The sequence below is a fragment of the Limulus polyphemus genome, unplaced genomic scaffold (assembly GCF_000517525.1).
Source record: "Limulus polyphemus unplaced genomic scaffold, Limulus_polyphemus-2.1.2 Scaffold1472, whole genome shotgun sequence".
Taxonomy (NCBI): domain Eukaryota; kingdom Metazoa; phylum Arthropoda; class Merostomata; order Xiphosura; family Limulidae; genus Limulus; species Limulus polyphemus.
This window is the reverse complement of record NW_013667082.1, coordinates 62,170-80,606: the sequence shown is the minus strand read 5'-3', so window position 1 is coordinate 80,606 and position 18,437 is coordinate 62,170. Positions and strand designations below refer to the sequence as shown.

At 30.3% G+C, this 18,437-nt stretch overlaps 1 protein-coding gene and 2 long non-coding RNA genes across 3 annotated transcripts in view; 1 reads left to right on the top strand and 2 right to left on the bottom strand.

Moving 5' to 3' along the window:
* Positions 1 to 18,437, top strand: part of LOC106463736 (centrosomal protein of 83 kDa-like) — a 93,421-nt gene that overhangs the window by 69,795 nt on the left and 5,189 nt on the right. The window contains exons 10-13 of the mRNA XM_022391316.1: positions 7,044 to 7,233; positions 12,468 to 12,641; positions 13,020 to 13,120; positions 15,900 to 16,119. Coding sequence (XP_022247024.1) covers positions 7,044 to 7,233; positions 12,468 to 12,641; positions 13,020 to 13,120; positions 15,900 to 16,119 — 685 coding nt within the window. The remainder of the gene's footprint in view (positions 1 to 7,043; positions 7,234 to 12,467; positions 12,642 to 13,019; positions 13,121 to 15,899; positions 16,120 to 18,437) is intronic.
* Positions 2,384 to 14,345, bottom strand: LOC111086832. Its single transcript, XR_002611545.1, has 4 exons — positions 13,748 to 14,345; positions 13,542 to 13,606; positions 3,963 to 4,034; positions 2,384 to 2,967 (listed from the first exon to the last, which is right to left on the bottom strand). It is a non-coding gene; the product is annotated as an uncharacterized LOC111086832 (long non-coding RNA).
* Positions 15,452 to 18,437, bottom strand: part of LOC111086833 — a 20,426-nt gene continuing 17,440 nt past the window's right edge. Inside the window, exon 2 of the long non-coding RNA XR_002611546.1 lies at positions 15,452 to 16,039. This is a non-coding gene — a long non-coding RNA (uncharacterized LOC111086833). The remainder of the gene's footprint in view (positions 16,040 to 18,437) is intronic.

Below are 18,437 nucleotides of genomic sequence, written 5' to 3'. Positions count from 1 at the left end.
ACCTTTCAGCCGTGCCTGACTAACATTACAGAAGTTACAATGACATGATGCAGGTGCACTCATGTTACCATATCCAAGAATATAAAACTGACATTTACAAAGTGACATGTGTTGGCTATGTTTTAGTGGATTAGAATATATACATTATTACTATTTACAAACAAGTTCTTAAACTTATTTTTCTTAAAACATATAATCATTAAGTAAATAAGTATAGCAAGCAATTATATCTTCTAGTTACGAACTTTGTACTAGTTTGCTTCTTCCCATAGACTGCTAAGCCTAATAAAAATTTGCACGTGGAGGATGTGAAATGAAATAATTGTTTGTTTTATATATACATTTTGAAATAACCAAAAATCATAAATTACAATATCAGTACCATAGAATTCCACTATAATTTATCAAACTTAGTAACTAAGCTGTATTTGGGTCTAAAAAGATATGAAATTTTGATTTCACTAAAGTTTCACCTTAAATTTTTGAATCCAAGCTTGAAAAAAATGAGTTTAGAACCTGAGTAATTCAATTATGCTCTGAAAGCCACTAGGGTAAGTGTATGTACATGTGTTTTCAAAAATGGAAAGAATTGGGCAGGACCACTGTGTTTGATTCAATAAATTTGTCAAAATCTCAGCATATAGAAAAGATAGAGGGTTCTTATTTGATATTCTAACTTATCAATATTGGTAATTTGAGTTCCTAGTTTGTAAGAAACTATAAACTTTGTATTTGAATATCACAAACATCTAATTTGAACCCATGCTACATTCATCATACTACGTGACACACGAAAATTAATATTTAGGTGTGTTTTTCTAATATTTACTTTTAAATTAAAAGATTAGATAATGTATGATACTAAAATTTGAATTATAATATACAATTTAATACCAAACTTACAGACATAAATTCATAAAATAGTAGTTCAATAAAATTTTGAATGCGAGTCAACAAATGTGATGATGTGGCCTTTGACCCGTGTGGATAGGGTTAATTTGCATGAAGTATGGTAGAGGGATGATCAATGAATTTGGTAAGAAAATGTATAGCTGAAGTTTATTTCATCTTCTATCATTATGACTGACCAAGAAACCAGCTGACATTTGTAAACAAGAATGGTAACCAGAGTAAAAAGTTAACTCTAATAACAGTGACCATTTTCACTATTATTGTGAGGCAACACTGCTTAATCATGATATGTCCATAGTCTGTAAAGTAACATTCTGCAACACGTATAGTCACCACCCTTGAAAAGTAACTGTTTATTTATATTTAAAACTGGATGAATACTGGAATTAATTAAGTGTCTGCCTCTTGAATAGATTATGTTCAGCTAATTGAATATTCTCTCATGAAACTAATCTTCCTATTTTTGGATTGTTTTTGTTTGTTTTTTAAGAAATTTTTGAGCTACCCTTCATTGAATGTGATTTTAATCTAAGTTACTTTTTTTTAATCCTAAACTGTTGTACAATACAATGTATTATATACACAACACAGTATGAAATATGTAACAAGCTGAAAATATGATTAATGCTGTTCTATGGGTTTCTCACTACAAATATAATTTTACAAGATTACTAAAACTACTAAATGTGTGTTCAGGAAAATAAACGTTATTTTGTGATTGATTAGTTTTGGGGATCAAGTTTATTATTTTATACTACCATAACTATATTGAGGTGATCAAGCACATGGGCACTGTTGGTGCATTTTAATGTACAAAAGGATTATAAATTTAACAGTGTGTGCCACTTCACTTGTTTGTGATAAAGGAGCATAAGATTATCATTTGTGTAAATTAATCGTTATTTTGTACACAGTGATAATCCAATACTAAGTTAGCCAATTCAACACTTTGATTAATGTCATAACTCTTGAAAATAAGATGAACAAACTAAAATTCACCAAAATAATGAGAAATCATAATGGCAATATTGTGATTACTTGGATATTTAGAATAATCAAAAGCAGTAATAATTGAAAACTGATTTGATTAGTTGATTATTTTCACAACATTAATCGATGAAATCATAATTTTATATAATGCTAACTGATAATCAGTTAAACAAGTTAATCACCCAGCACCATTCACAGTATTCCTGAAGTGCAAAAAGTAACATTTCTCTATTTGTAAGGTTACTAGTCTTGAGAAGCAACATTGTTTATTCATGATACATCTGTAGTCAATATGTAATCACAAGTCTTGAGAAGTAACAAATTTATTCAAGGTTATGGTACTTTCTGGCTTGCAGATTTCACATGGTAGTGAGATGTGGTCTGCTAATTGGAGGTGCAGAGGATGTCCAGTTATAAAGTATATTGTTTATATCTTTGATCTCTGATAGAGTTCATCAACAATGACAAATCATGGAAGATGTACATAAACAATCTTTATTTACAAGTAAGAAAAATTGCAATCACAAACACAGCAGTAAAGCAAAGGCAAGTTTGTCTGCTGTGGCTGTGTTGGAATGGCAAGAAAGAGAGAAAGGAAATGAAACCTTAGTAGGTTCTGTCTCATCAGCCAAGATGTGCCTACCTAAGTTAAACTAGAGTCATGTAATATTTAATTCAAGCCCCAAAGTTAAATTGAAATTAAACAATGTCTTGCATTGTAAGTTATAATAAGAGTAAAAAATCTCACAAAAGTGTTAAAGAACAGTTAAATGAAAAACTTTACCAAAATCTTGATTCAGTTAAATTGAATTATATGTATAATGTCAAATCGAACTTCAAAAAGTTCAGCAAAATCTCTGAAAAATCTGCTAAACATAGGATACACATTTTTAATACGAAACATACAACAAGAACTTAGCCAGGTTTGCATATTAAAACACTACCCTGCATATGATCTCCATTCACTCGTGTTCCAGTATTAGGCTGGGCAAAATCCCCGAGTCATTAAGTGGTTTGCTGATAGGAAAGGCAACTTTTTATTTCTAGACATCACTGCTATCTTCCCTGCAAGAAATTCAGTTCATTGCCAATTAGTGAAGAGATCTCAGACAGAGCTAGCAAAAAACAAAGTTAAGATGCGTTTACTTGAACAACTTTCCATGTCTAAACTACACTGAAATGAAATTTTTAAAGTATATTTCTTAAATCATTACCATATGTTGTGAACATTCATCTGTGCATAAAAATAGTTAGCTGTACAGAACTGTAACAGTTATGTATAATAAAGGTATTCAGAATAATGTTAGTTACACAGAACTAGAAATGTAGTTCCCACAGGTCAGGGAAAACATGAAAAATCATTGAATTTCATGTGCTTCAGTGATGCTTCTTTGACATGGATGGTAAAAAATAATTATTATTAGCACCAAAAAATCATATACTGGTTAATTCTGGTGCATTTAAGATGTTTATTTGCATATTTTATGCATAAACATTTTTTCTAATCTTTTTGTTCACTATTAATTGTATGAAGGCAGTGATAATAGATTATTTAAACAGAAGTTAGGTTTCAGCTTAAATGTAATATAAAAACTCTGGACAAGGCTTCTCTCATCTTCATCAAACTAGTTCACAGAGGATCATTTTACTACAGCCTAAAAGGACTTTAACACATTACTATTTAGAGATAGGCTGTTTCCATTAAATAAGATATTTTGATATTGCAAATTTTAGTTCATGAATGAAACAGTCACTATGACAGTAGTCGTAGGAGAAGCATGCAATACTCTGGATATATTACACCATTGAAGAATTGGTGTAGGAAAGATTTGAAATATGTCAAAATGAAAAAAATAAATGGTTTGACTATTTTGGTAAACCAAGCAGTTTAATGATAGAATAAGTTTACACAGTTTTGGTGATTTATTATTTTTATTTCATATCTATGCTCATATTTAATGAATTAATTATCATGAGTAACTATAATAACTTATCAGTCACTCTGATTTAACTCATTATAAAATAGATTAAATGCATCACTAGCATTGATTATAGCTCACCACGTCATTACTTGTAATACAGCTTAGGCAGGGGTCAATGACAAGTGACAAAATCCAAGAAACAGAATATTACTTGTGACAGTTAAGGGAAAATCCATATAGAGCAAAATATGGATGGCATTGTATAATGTCAATAACTTAGGGATAAGTTTTGGAAAAAAAACATCTTAAAAAAGTACTAAAATATAGAATGTTTTATTGACAGTAATAATATGGCACATGTAAGGGTTTCTGAAAATATAGCACTATTTGGTATCCATGAATTTCTGTAGAAATAGTTAAACTTGCCCCAGTGAATAATTGAATGCATCATTCTTATCTAATGTATCAGATATCTGAGTAATATATGAAAATTTACTGTTTTTTAATCAACAAACAAAATGTTAGAAAGAAAAGAATGGAGTGAAGGTAAAGATGAGTATGTTCAGATTGACAGAATTGTAGTAATAGTTTTAGTGTTACCTTGAAACTATGAGTTTTTAGTCCACAGTATGCTCTTGTGATTGAGATATTAATCATCATGGAGTTTGTATAGTGTTAGTGTGCTCGAGTACAGGTGATGTGTTAGTGTTTGACATTGTGTCTAAATCCAAAGACCATACCAGAATATGAATAATGTAAGTAGTTTTAATAAAAGTTTTACTTAGTAGCAGGTTTTATATAATGTAAGAATGTTAAAAAACTTAACACCCAAGTGATATAATACTGTAATGCAATATCACTGTCAGTGATGCACACTTTTGCACACATTGGTGTCTGTTACCGTAGCCTTTATAAGTACAATTATACTTTTTGATGTGATAGGATTATAAAGCGACTATAAATGTTTCGGATGTTTCATCAGCAGGTTTGATTCTGTGTATGAAATGTCCTGTATACGTAACTAAAATTTATCAATTTATTATTTGTAAGTATAATCTGGTGACCTTCTGAATGGAAATATATGAATCTGAAAATGTCATTGATCAATAAATATATGGTCACATTGATTCAAACATTTTAATAGTTTTGATATAAATGAACTACATACACACAATTTCAAAGTATGTGCAAAAATAATAGTGTGCCCTGGATCAATGGATGATTTCATTAACATGTGAAAGTGTTTTATAGATATTAGACGTATGAGTAGATTTTTCTGTGTGGCTGCATATCTGATAATATTGTTTTATTAAATATTTGGCATATGAGAAGTTTACTTGTTAAACAATATTCCCTTTTAAAAAGTAAACATGCCCCTTCCATATATTAAAAGTCAAAGTGTAATAATCACAAATATTAAAATTTATACCAGTGGTTGGCAACCTATGACTTGGGGGTCACTTAGTGACCCGTGGCAATGATTTGGCTGACCCACCAAAATTGGTTTCACTTTTGCAACCCGTGAGGGCACAATCATTTCTCAGTTGAAATTTCTCGGCTGTGTGAGAAGAACAATGATATTAAAGGAAAGATTCATGGCTTCAGAGAATTTAAGATCAATTTTAGGGAAAAATATTCAAGCTGGTCAAACTATCTGTGGCCATAATGCTTCAGGTGTACTGAGCTGTCATTAGCCGAGAGATTCCTTGCTTCTCTGGCAGAAAGCACTGTGTCTGATATATTGTGGTGTTTTTATAGGTTTTGAGGTGAGTATATAGCAAATTATTTATATTTACAGGTAAATAAAAGTCTAAGACTATATATAAGTGACGGTAGCATTTTATTTGTGACAAATTGTTTATAAAGGTACGGAACAGTTATATAGAAGGTTGGTATTCAGAATAGTGTTAGCTGCACAAAACTGGAACATACATATATATATCAGGGTGAAACATTGCCGTGCTGAATTGACACATTAACATGAACAAATTTTGGATATGAATAAGATTGATAAGGATTTAAATTTAAGGATTTAAATTGTAATATGAAGTTGAAAATCTATCATAAACACAAGGCTCAACTGGTCTTCAGTAATTACAGTTCATATTTTGTATTTTCACAAAGTGTAAATTCATGAGATACTTGTCGTCTAACAATCATAAGATGATAATGTTCATTTGCAAGCCCATAAGGTTGTAAATTAAAATTTTGTATAAATATATGAGGCAATCTTTAAGAATAGTAACTATGTGAAACATAATTTTTGCTAAGTTATTTCATTTTGCCCTTTAATTTATAGTTTATTTTACTATCAATTCATATTTTTATAGAGTAGAGGAAAGGACTTAATAGGTAGAAATAAAAAAAAATTATATATTAGGTCATCAAGAAATTAATGGAACACTTTCATTAACCACCCCCCAAAAAACGTACATCACGTATAATAGTTAAACAAACTGCCTAAACGTCACGTCAATATAGCCTGTATAATGTTTAAAGTTTAGTATACTCTAATCCCTTATAGTGATGACCCATGATGAAGACACACATTCAGCATGTAATGCTGTTTGAATACAAGAAGAGAAACAACACATCTGTAGCCACAAAAAAAAATATCAAAGAAGTTTATGGAAATATTTTGAATGTTCGTAAATGTCAACTATGGTTCAGCAAATTTTGTTCAGGTGACTTTAGCCTTAAAAACTGTGATGGCAGTGGCCGGCATGTTGGAATTGATATTGATGCTCTGAAGACGCTAGTTGAGTTTAAATCGAGGCAACACACTAACTTTATTATATCTTTTTAAGGGTAACTGCTTTCCCACAACTGGCTGCAGATGGTGAAAGGCAGAAAGAGTTGAGACGTTGTGGGTGTAAGCACTCAACTCTGTACCCTTAATGAACTTTCCACTACTTCTGACTGGTTTCTCATCTACATTTTGGATTTTGTCTGATAGATGGGATATCCTCAATGCTTTTGAGTACTATTACCACAGGAAATCTCCGTTATAACTTTCGTATGACGACCAAAAAGTGCGAAGGTTTATTTATTTATTTTTTAACTAGTTTTGAATTTATATTAAGTTCATTATTGTTTTATAGTGCTGATCTTGTTTGCCTATTGACAATTAATGTAATTGATATAATAGTTTTAATATATATACCTTATATATATATATATATATATATATATATATATGTGTGTGTGTGTGTGTATTAGAGCTAAACTTGCGGCTGTACAGCTAGAGGTAGAAGAACTGACTCAATTACGAAAAGAAAACCACAGTCTCCAGAAGGAGGTCAGTGACTTACAGAAAAGAGTAAAAGTGGAGGAGAATGCCCAAAAAGAATTACTTCAACAACGTGAAAATTTGAAGGAGGTTTTATCACAGCTTCGTTCTGATTATCAGGTATTATGTTACCAAAATGTTTTTGCAGTTTTTTATGATCATCAAATAGTTTGTGCTAAAGCTTGTTTTTAGTCATGTGTGGAAATCAGCAATAGGATTTATGGAAACTGTGCAGTTGTGGCACGAAAGTGGAAGATTAGGTAAATATTGCAATTTATTTACCATGTATCACTTGTTATAGATGTTTGATGGTGTTACCTTACATATTCCTTGTAGTTTAATGATGTAGCTGACTTTATGATCAGATTTTATATTTATATAAATGACAATGTGTATATATATTAAAAACAGTAATAATTTTAATATTACAAGGAATGAACAGGTAAAACAGTGACTCAATAAATTAAAAATTAATTATTAGTTTAATTTTAGTAATCAAGCTGAAAATGATGACTGTCACATATAGAAGAGAGGCATTTAAAAGCAGGACACAAATTTTAATAATTTATAAAATGTAAAAAATAAAATAAGAAGCATTATTGTTCACTCATTTCCATTAGTGAGCTGTATTATTTAAGGATAAACAGGCCAGGTTAGCTTAGTTGTTAGTGTGCTGGGTTAGAATTCATGAGGTCCAAGACTCAAGCCTCACCATACTGCTGAACATGCTTCACAGTTTCATCTATGGAGGCCTTAAACTGTATATATATATATATATATATATATATATGAATATAATGCAAACATAAATGTTATCTAAACACATAAGTTAAACTTTACATCAAAAGGAAGGACTCCATTACAAATAGCAAGACCAAATATGATAAAATAGAACATATTCATAATACAAAATAAATCTTTGAAAATGCTGCAAAATAAAAACAAAGTCGTCACTGTGACACAGGCTATATTGTGGGATATAAAATGTGTTTTAGGTTTTTTGAGGTGACTGTAGAATTAGGATCCACATAACAGTGGGGATACACCATCTATCAGTCTTAACCTCTGTTTACAAAGCTTCATGTGTAAAGAAAAAATAAGAGCAAAATGTGATTCCCAAGGCCACAACATCCCACATCTACATCATTGCCTGCATATAAAAAGTAGAAGAATATCTGAATATAAATAGTCACAGCAGACTTTATAGGTGGAGGATGGGTGTTATACTTCTTCAGATAACTCGGTAGGGATTTTATTCTAGTATAACTTGCCTGCTACATCACTAGATTTATCTTATTAATTTGAGCTATACCACCATAATGAGAGCTGGAATGCCAACTTTAGGTAAAATTTTATTACTTACCACCTCCAATAGTAGGATCTTTTTCATTTATTTTCTTCTGAGAGCATTCACCTACTCACTACTGTTTGCAAGCGATGAAGGGTGATATAGATGTGGAACATTGTGGGCTTGAACACATGTGTCTTGTTTTCTCATTTATTCTTATTTTACATTTTGTGTTCTTTACATGTGAGGCTTTGCAAATGGAGGTTAAGACTGATAGATGGTGTATCCCCACTGTTATATGGATCCTACTTCTCCATTCACCTCCTAAAACAAGAACACATCTTATATACCACATTATAGCTTGTGCCCTGGTGACTTTGTATTGGATGTACTTTTTTGTAAAGCTTGTTTTTTAACATAGATGTTATATATAATTATTATTTTACTTAATAGCCTATACCAGCGTGTCTCAACCTTTTGATACCAGGGAATGGCTTGCTGCCTCTTTAAACAATAGAGGATTACTAAAATGCAAGTACAACAACAACAAAAATTACGATTTACATATGAAGGTGGTAGTGAGGGAAAAATGCCATTCTGGAAATAGGTGGCTGAGAAACACTGGCTGATACAATCACCTAAGTCTAATTATTGATTTGCAGCTTTTTAAATATATAATATGTAGATTACTAATCAGTTTTTATTCTACATTTTAGCTGATAATCTGATACTATCTTCTGGGAAGTCCTAAGAAGGACTATTTTCTATGCTGGTAGTGTCCATGATTTGATCCTCTATCTTGATGGAATTCTTGGACACCTCAGTAGAGTGGTTAATTAAGTAGATTACCATCATGAAGACCCAGGATTGAATCCCAGTCAATAACTACCAACACACAAAAATACTCCTTCTCAGGACTTCCAAGAGGACTGTAGCAAAATGAACAGATGAAACATAAGTTAAAAACTAGTCTGTACTTATCTGATTATATTTAAAAAAAATAAAGTTTCTAATTAGACTTAGGTGGTTTATTGTATAGGTTACTGACCATGACAACTGTTTTATTTAGTCATTTATTATTTTATTGGCAAAGTTTCAATATTTCACTGTTGTACAAATGAAAAGCAACTAATAGCCTTTTAGGAAGAAGTCGTGGTGCTACTTTTACAAAAATCACTTGCAAGTATTAATTCTAAACAAATTAAGTTAAATAGTAGCTTAATATGTATAAGTTTATAGTTGAAACAAATATTTCCTTATGTCACTTTTTCTTTTTTATAAATTTGAAATCATAATTTACTTTATTTTCCAAGTCTAGAATGTTTAAGTAATTTGTATTTGCCTGAAATTTCCAGGAGTTAACTAGGAATTTAAAAAAGTTGTTTGTCTAGTAGATAAAAAAAAATTATAACATAAAATATTTTCTGTATACACCTAAGATTTATTCCCTATCTCAAGAATATCTTACTTCCTTTAGAATAACTTAGTAGACAGGATAACAAACTAGTCATGATGACAATCTTATAATAACTAGTTTAATCTCTTGAGAACTTCACAGAATATCTTACTTTCTTTATAGAAGCTTAGTAGACAGGATAATAAACTAGTCATGATGACAATCTTATAATAACTAGTTTAATCTCTTGAAAACTTCACCTGTTAATCACAGAATATCTTACTTTCTTTATAGAAGCTTAGTAGACAGGATAATAAACTAGCTTTAAGATTATCTTGTACAGAGGGTCGAGTATGTTATATTAAAACAATTTTGAATATTTAATTGAGAAGTCTTGTGATAATCATAATCAATATAAAGTCATGGTGCAACAGAAAGTATCAAAATTACATTTTGGCATTGTTTGGCATTTTGTGGGTAGTGTGATTCCAATGAAAATTGATTGCTTTTGGGAATAGTATTTGATAGCATTTACTGAAGCAAAATATTCATACATTAAGATCATAAAATTGTGTTCAGATTAAGGACATAGAACTTAAAAGGTGATGTCACTAGTACTTATAGCATTAGAAAAAAAAAAGAGTTTAGGTAAACTTGGGGTGCAAGGATCATCCAGAAAGAGACCTGCAACAAGTTGTACCTCAGCCATGGTAAGTAAACATATGGTGTTTAGTAAAGATGAGAATCCACAAATAAAAAGGTTTGTAACAAAAGCCATCTACATGCCTCTGACAACAGTACACAGCATAATAAAGAAGGATATCCATCTGGAAAAGCAATGTTAGCCTTGTGTATACAAGTTGCTTCCATGATATATCCAGAAAAGGAAGACTGAGTGCAGAAAATTGCATGAATATTATCTAGCTGGGTGAAAATGGCAGTATGTAGTGGTATTTGACAAACAGCATTTGTATGTTGTTAACTGTAACAAATCTTGTACCTGATGAGTATACTAGAATAGATGGCAACTGTCTGATGTAAAAAAAACAACAAAACACAAGTGTAGAGGATGATGTTTCGAAAGTCTTCTGCCTTTCATCTTCCACTCAGTGTATGTAAGCTGTTGCAGGTCTTTTATAGTATCCTGGTGGATTGTGGAGGACATGTTATGACTGGTTTGTTTATCCCTCGTTATGATTGGTGGAAAGCCTGAATGTGGTTTCAGCCAATGATAGCCATAGGTTTCTCACATCTAATCCCGAATCTGTGCCATTTCCTATTGGTTAGTGAGATTCGTGATCATTGATGGATATTGTATAAAAGACAAGTTGGGGATTCTGAGAGTGTATGTAAAAGTCCTGGTGAATATTATAAGACCAATATTTTGGACCCTTTGTACCACACAGAAATGAGGCCAACATGGTTATGGGTTCACCAAGATAAGGGTTACAGTCATGCCTTCCATTCAACCCTCACATACCTCAAGCAGCTGGAAAATGATATGTGTATTCATGCTATTCAATACCACAACATACTGGTTAAGTCACTGGATGCATCACTTTTGGATTTTTGTGTGATCAGACTGTTTAAACGAGAGTTGGGAAACCACTGTCTGTATACACTACATGGACTATGTAAAGCGAGCAGGGAGGAGTGGTGTGCCCTAGCCATACAGCCTTTTGCAATACAAAATATGCTGCAGGGCTGTTGTCAAGATGCATGGTTGCCATGGTGACATAGAGAGTAGCAACATGATGAAGCTTCACAATTGTTTTCATATAATGTACTCAACTCATGTAATAACTGAATTTGTCTCTAAAGAATTATGTTTGTTAATCACCAGAATATCTTACTTAATCTAAGCTTGGTAGATGTAATTATTAAATATTAGAAGATGATATTAGTAACTGGTCTTGTCCTTACAGCATTTTACTTGTTAGTTAACAGGATATCTTACATTATTTAAAGAATATTTTTAGACAGAATAATAAATTAGCTTTTAAATAAATATTTTGACCTCTTTTTTGCACTTGTAGAGAATTTGAATTGTTAGTTAGTAAGGTTATTTCACTTTCGTTTGGAAATCAGATAGACAGAATGATAAACTAGTTTTGATGTTAATTTTCTGAATGCAGATTTTATTTTTATAGAATATGACTTTTTAATCACTAGGTTGTGTTATATTCAGTAGGAAACTATGGTAGACAGAATATTAAAATAGCTTTGATGTTAATCTTCTGATTACTCATTTTATTTATACAGAATTTGACTTGTTAATTGTTAGGATATGTTATTTTCTTTACGAAGTTATGGTAGATAGAATGATAAACTAGTCTTGAAACTGATTTCCCAAACACTAACTTCAAGAGCTTCACTTTTTAAAAGACACTGAAAAGTTTTTGTAGCTGCTTTTAAGAATATAATGATGGTTTTGAAAAACACATTAATGTCAGTCTTGGAGAATAAGATATCAGTTATGAATACTTAATTGAATAATTTATTTTTTTTAGAGAATTAATTTTGTACTATTAACCTGTAAGGGTTGGATGTAAAAATAGCAAAGGAAATTGTGAAATATGCTGTGCTAAGAATAAAGATTAAAAATATGTTTTGTTGAAGTATGTGTAGAAGTTATTTTCTTTCTTATCAAAAGTTTTTCTACTCTAAAAGACACTAAAGTCACAAGGAGCTCAAGAGAAAGAGGTAATTGAAAGAAATCTAGTGAAACAACGGTTGAATTGGGAAGAAGAAAAACGCCAGTATCAGCGACACATAGATGATCTAGAGAAAGAGATTCGTGAAAAACACACACAGACTAACAGTGAAATAACTGGAATGAAGAAGGTAAAAGATTAATTACAGTACTGTAGACAGATTCAAATAGATCAAGTTATAATCCAAATGTAATCTATCCAAAATTCAATAGATCAGGTTGTTTATGGGAGGGATCAGATTAAACTTTTAGCTTAGCACTACTAATGACAGTGCTTATATGAGGCATTAGGTTAAACAGTTAATTTAGCAATATAGCAATAGAAAATGTAAAACTGTTCATAGAAGTTGTTAGGTTAAACTGTCAGCTTTACACTGTACTAACAAAATGTAGAGCTCATGGATGGTGCCAGATTAAATAGCTTCACACTACAGTAAAAAAAGTGTAGAGTTCATTTAGTGTTTTTAATATACAGTAACATTCTTTTTTTTTGGGTGTTATTTTTACAGAAACAGAAACAATATGCAAGGCTTATTTCAAAACTTAAAAATAAACTTGAGATTGCTGAAGCCAAAATTGAACAATTTCAATTTGAAAAAGGAGCTTTGAAGTAAGTGATTTAATTATAGTTTCTCTTAAATGATTCTCTGAATGAAACTTGTTAGACATTTCCTTATTCTAACTGAAAATATTTCAATGTTAGAGTTTGTATTATTTATGAAATTAAGTAACTTAAGGGAAATTGTTTTGTTAGTCTGTTATGCCACGAGTAGACTCACAAATACTTCAAATGATAATCTTCATAGTAAGTTAACTCAGCGAATAGTGTAAAATATATAAACATTTTTATCTGTTACTATTGATCTAATTCTTTATATGTAAAGTGACTGTTCTAGTGACATGAGGAAGGATATTATCTTCCTCGAAGTCTTTGTATAAAGAATGGCTGTTCCTGTGACATGAAGAATGCCACTGTCTTCCATCACATCTATACACACAAACCACAGTACTAGTGAAATACAAAAGGATACAATCTTCCACTTTGTCTTTAATCCTATCCTAACCTGTGATCATCTTTCAGGTGTCAAGGGCACACCTGCATATCAAATGTCAAAAGTAAAAATAATTCTAACTCCATTTCAACAATATTTTGTCAAAAACGTTTAAGTTTTAATATTTTATATCTTTTTAACATTTGCATAGTATAATTTGCAAAATAAAAAGCATTCAAACTTACATTTTTGCACAGCTCTGAGGAGTCTTGCCTGTAAATAATACACTGATTGGGTTTTATAATTTTACTGCCTATTCCAAATCCTAATTTTTATGTCTTTATTTATTAATAAACTATCATCCCTTTAAATTATAACTATCCAAGACATATTTCTCTTGTGGTTTGCTTTCTCTGTCTAAAGATTTGTTATCACATGCTATGAGGTCATAAATGGGTGAGAACATCTACTGATGGAGCTACAGGCAAAGAGTAAATGCCATTTGATAGAGAAGATTATAACTATTTACATCAATGTAAAGTAACTAAAGAGGTTTGAGAAATAACTAATGGTTGTCATTAAAAAGTGATTAGATGTTTCTCCTGCAGAAAAGAACAATGGAATTTAGTGTAAAGTTTAGAAGACAAACCACAGATTGAGGATTATTTTTTCTTAGAATCTTTAAATATACCTTTTGCTCATGAAAGTTATACCAATTTTCTTGTATGACAAGACATCAGGTAAGCTTTGTTAGATTTAGAGTGTATGTGGTATTGATGAAAAAGTATTCCAGTGACTCAAATCCTTATTTATTGAATATTATTGTTATGTTTATTGTGTTCAACAAATTTACATAAATGAAAAAAACTGTTTGTTAAAAAGAAAGCATATTTATTAGATATAAATTTATTTCAACCAAGAATTTTGTTAGCCAAAATATTGCCTTACCTGGTCTGGCACCATTTTAAAAAATCAAGTTCTAGGTCACCAATAAATCTTTGTCAATATCTGCAGTGGTTATGATTTATACCTAGAAATATTAACTACCGCAATCAGCAAAATATTTACAAAAGAAATATGTTAATTGAAATTGATGAAGTTGAAATTTACTATGTATATAAAATAAAACTTTCTGATCAACAACTAAAAGAGTTGAAACCCAATAATGAAAGGATTTTTTTTTCAAATCGCACAACATGAAAAATAATAGAAAAACTAAATCAGATTATATGAATCTTTTAACCAAAACTATCTATTATTTAGTAAGCCTGTTCTAAATTTTATCCAATCTGGTTGAGTATTTCTATTTTACGAGAAACAAAATCAAGGGATATCAATGACACCCCACACCCAGTCTGTGAAGTGTTAAAAGGGCAGCTGTTCTAGTGACATAAAGGTTATTCTCTTCCACTAAGTCTTTATATTGTGGAGGAGAAGAAAATTTTAGTTTTATATGCATTCAGTATATGATCAGTTAAAACAAAGTTATAACTTCTGATCAAAGCAAACTACCTATATAGGTCAGAACAAATGCTTTGATGTAAATAATATAGCTAAGTAAAGATACCAGTCTAATAAAGAATATTCAGTGTTATAAAACATAAACTTTTAATGATTACAATGGATTCATTCATCAGTTGCGAACCCTTGTTGTTATCAGTATGTTTGGCTATAAACTCAATATTTCATGAGGTTTGACCACATTAGGAGATTATTTAGGTTAGCCCTAAGTTCACATACTAAGCTAACAGTACAAAATAATCATCTTAAGTATAAAATACAAATAGTAATAAATGTGTACAAGTATATGTATTTATTAAACAATACATCCAAAGTTATTAATGAAACTAACTTAAAAAATCAAATTTATAGAACCTAACCTAACTGTGAACAAAACGCACAAAAATTGTTTGCTTCTTTTACTTATTCTATGTATGTATTGGTGCATGTTTTGTTTCAGTTAATTAACTAACTGTATTGTGAATGAGAAGAAAATGTTCCATTTTGTGTGAATTTAATTAAGCATTGAGGTTATAAAACTTTTTTTTTAGAGGTTGCAAAAATTGCTATTTTTAATTGGAATTTTCTCTATGTTAAATACTTAAACATCATTAATTAGAGTTAATGAATGTGTTAGTCTGTCATTAAGTGTGTTATTTAAACATTGTTAACCACAGTTAATGATCCAATCAGAAGTAAATTATTACTTTTTAATGTACTTACTGTGATTAAACATTCTCCAGGTAGTTATTATTTGGTAATTTATTTAGAGTAGGTGATTTTTCATTATTTCATAATACAAAATTGCTTGTGGTATAGTTTAATATATGTCACTTAAAAAAATCACTACAACTGTTTATCACAGAATAATTGTTTTATAATACTCAATTTCTATAGAGAAACAGTCCCTCCAGAAGTGCATTCCAAGCTCAAGAAACAGTTTCATGATCTTAAGCTGCGACACCAGAAGTTTCACCATCTTCTTCAGACAAATTTTGATGACTTGTCCACAGGTGGCTTGTCTACATCCAAAGTTCCTTCAACAAAAACACTACTCATTCCACATGTTTCAACATTGACTGGGGATATAGAAAGTCAATTTAAAAATAACTTGTCAGTAAGTTGAACTGGTTAAGGAGAAAAATTAAAGTAGTAATAAATGGGCTGCAAACATACATTCACTATATATTTATTATTCATGCTAGGTGGAAGTAGTGTTTTAAATACTGCAAATATACATTCACTATATGTGTATTATTCATGCTAGGTGGAAGTAATGTTTTACATACTGCAAATATACATTCACTATATGTTTATTATTCATGCTAGGTTGAAGTAGTGTTTTACATACTGCAAACATACATTCACTATATGTTTATTATTCATGCTAGTTGGAAGTAGTGTTTTACATACTGCAAACATACATTCACTATATGTGTATTATTCATGCTAGGTGGAAGTAGTGTTTTACATACTGCAAGCATACATTCATCCTTAAGTTTGTTTGTTATTCATTATAAGATGCAATAGTGTTTAACATGCTGTAAAATATACACCTGATTTAAATAAATTTGTTATTATTGAATCTATCTGATAGGTTTGTTGGACACGCTACAGAACATACATTCACTTTTAAGTTCAGGTAGGGCTCTTATCCTAGAAGCTACTTGACACTATTCTTGCGCATGTTACAAAATAAAAAATTGTTTTAAATTAAACATTATTATTATTGAAACTAGATTATTGTAGTGTTTGACATGCTGTAAAATTTATCTCTCTTTTAAAATAAACAAGTTTCTTGTTATTAAGGTTAGGTAACAGTAATGCTGTACAGGTTTTGAAATATATATATATTGAGATTAAGTTATACAAATTTCGTAAGATTGAGCTAGTTGACAGTAGTGTTATATTCTTCAGTTTTAACCTTATTCAGGTTAAATAAATGTGTTATTATTAAAGTGAGCTGGTATTGGTGTTGTGAAAACTCTATGGTCTAGTGAATTTTTGCTCAGGCCATTTTCACATATTGATTATCCGTGACATTGGTACAAAACCATTGATAAGCCTTTGCCTCAACCTTTTTAGATTGTCTTCACACACAGCCACAATATGAGATGTATTTGAAAGTCTGTAAAGCAGAGCCAAGAATAATAGCTTTCTACTTGTAGCAGCAGAACTAGCATTTATAAGAAATTATTGTGGCATTAACTAGTTATTGAAATTAATATTAAAATGAGAAATAGTTTTACCTTGTTTTGTTTATACCACTATTTCATCTTGTGATGCATATAAAATTACTTTAGTACAAAGAAATGTCTTGTTACTGGGTCGTCTTGAAGAATTTTCCATTTTGCAAAAAAATCACAAGTAGGCCTATAACACATTCATATTTATTTAAGTGAACTCAAATAGGCAAATTTAAAGGCAGTATAAAAGCTAATATTTGAGGTTTGTTTCAAATGAACTGTGCTTATAGAATTAGTTATATATTCTGCTTTTAATTTTTGTAATTTGATTTTACTACTGACACTAAACTGAACAACAAGACAGAAAACTGCATGGTATTAATAATTTTACAAAATAATATCAACATCTGGCCTAAAAACATATTTCACAATTGACTTAATTTCCTTGATCAAGTTTTCTACAACAATCCACTAAATTCATTCCTAACTAATAGTCACAAATTAGGCAAGGTGAGATGGTTTTGTCATTAAATATTCTAGTTATTTACTAGCAATTTTATTTTTGTATAACATTTGAATGTTGATAGCCCCAAATCCCAGGATTATTTTCTCATATGCCTATACTGTTGTTGCTATTAAACCATTAAATTATATTATATTAAAAACATAACAAACACCTGGCATACATAGAAAACAGTTGTTCACTTTTATACTAAATTAGGCTTATGTTTGTTTGCCCATTTGTGCCTATTCTATATTGTCAAGTAGGTACTTTATATATTAAATTGGAAGGCCAATTTTGTTGACATCTGGAAAAACAGCAAAATGGTACAACAGGGTTAGGCCTTACTAGTCTTAAGCAAAATATATACCTTCATTGTCTCGAAGAAGAAAGTATCTTAATTTGTATTGTTTTGTATTAAAGTATACTATAATTGAATTAAAGGGATAACAATTATTTGGCTTACTTTATAGCTTTCTTTTATGACTGACTGGAGTTAATTTTAACATTCTTCTAAATTTCTTGTAAGAATTCTAATTAATTAAGTTGTTTTAAGAATACAAAAATTAACTTGGATTCATATTCTTAGTTTGTGCAATTATGTACTGGGTTGTTGAGACTAGGCTGGGCTTGCATTTGTTTGCCCTGTTGCTCTAGTGTTAATCAGTAATTAGTAATCATGATCTTAACTTTATATTAAAAATACATGATAATAATGAAATAATTACTTATTCAATAACTAAATTG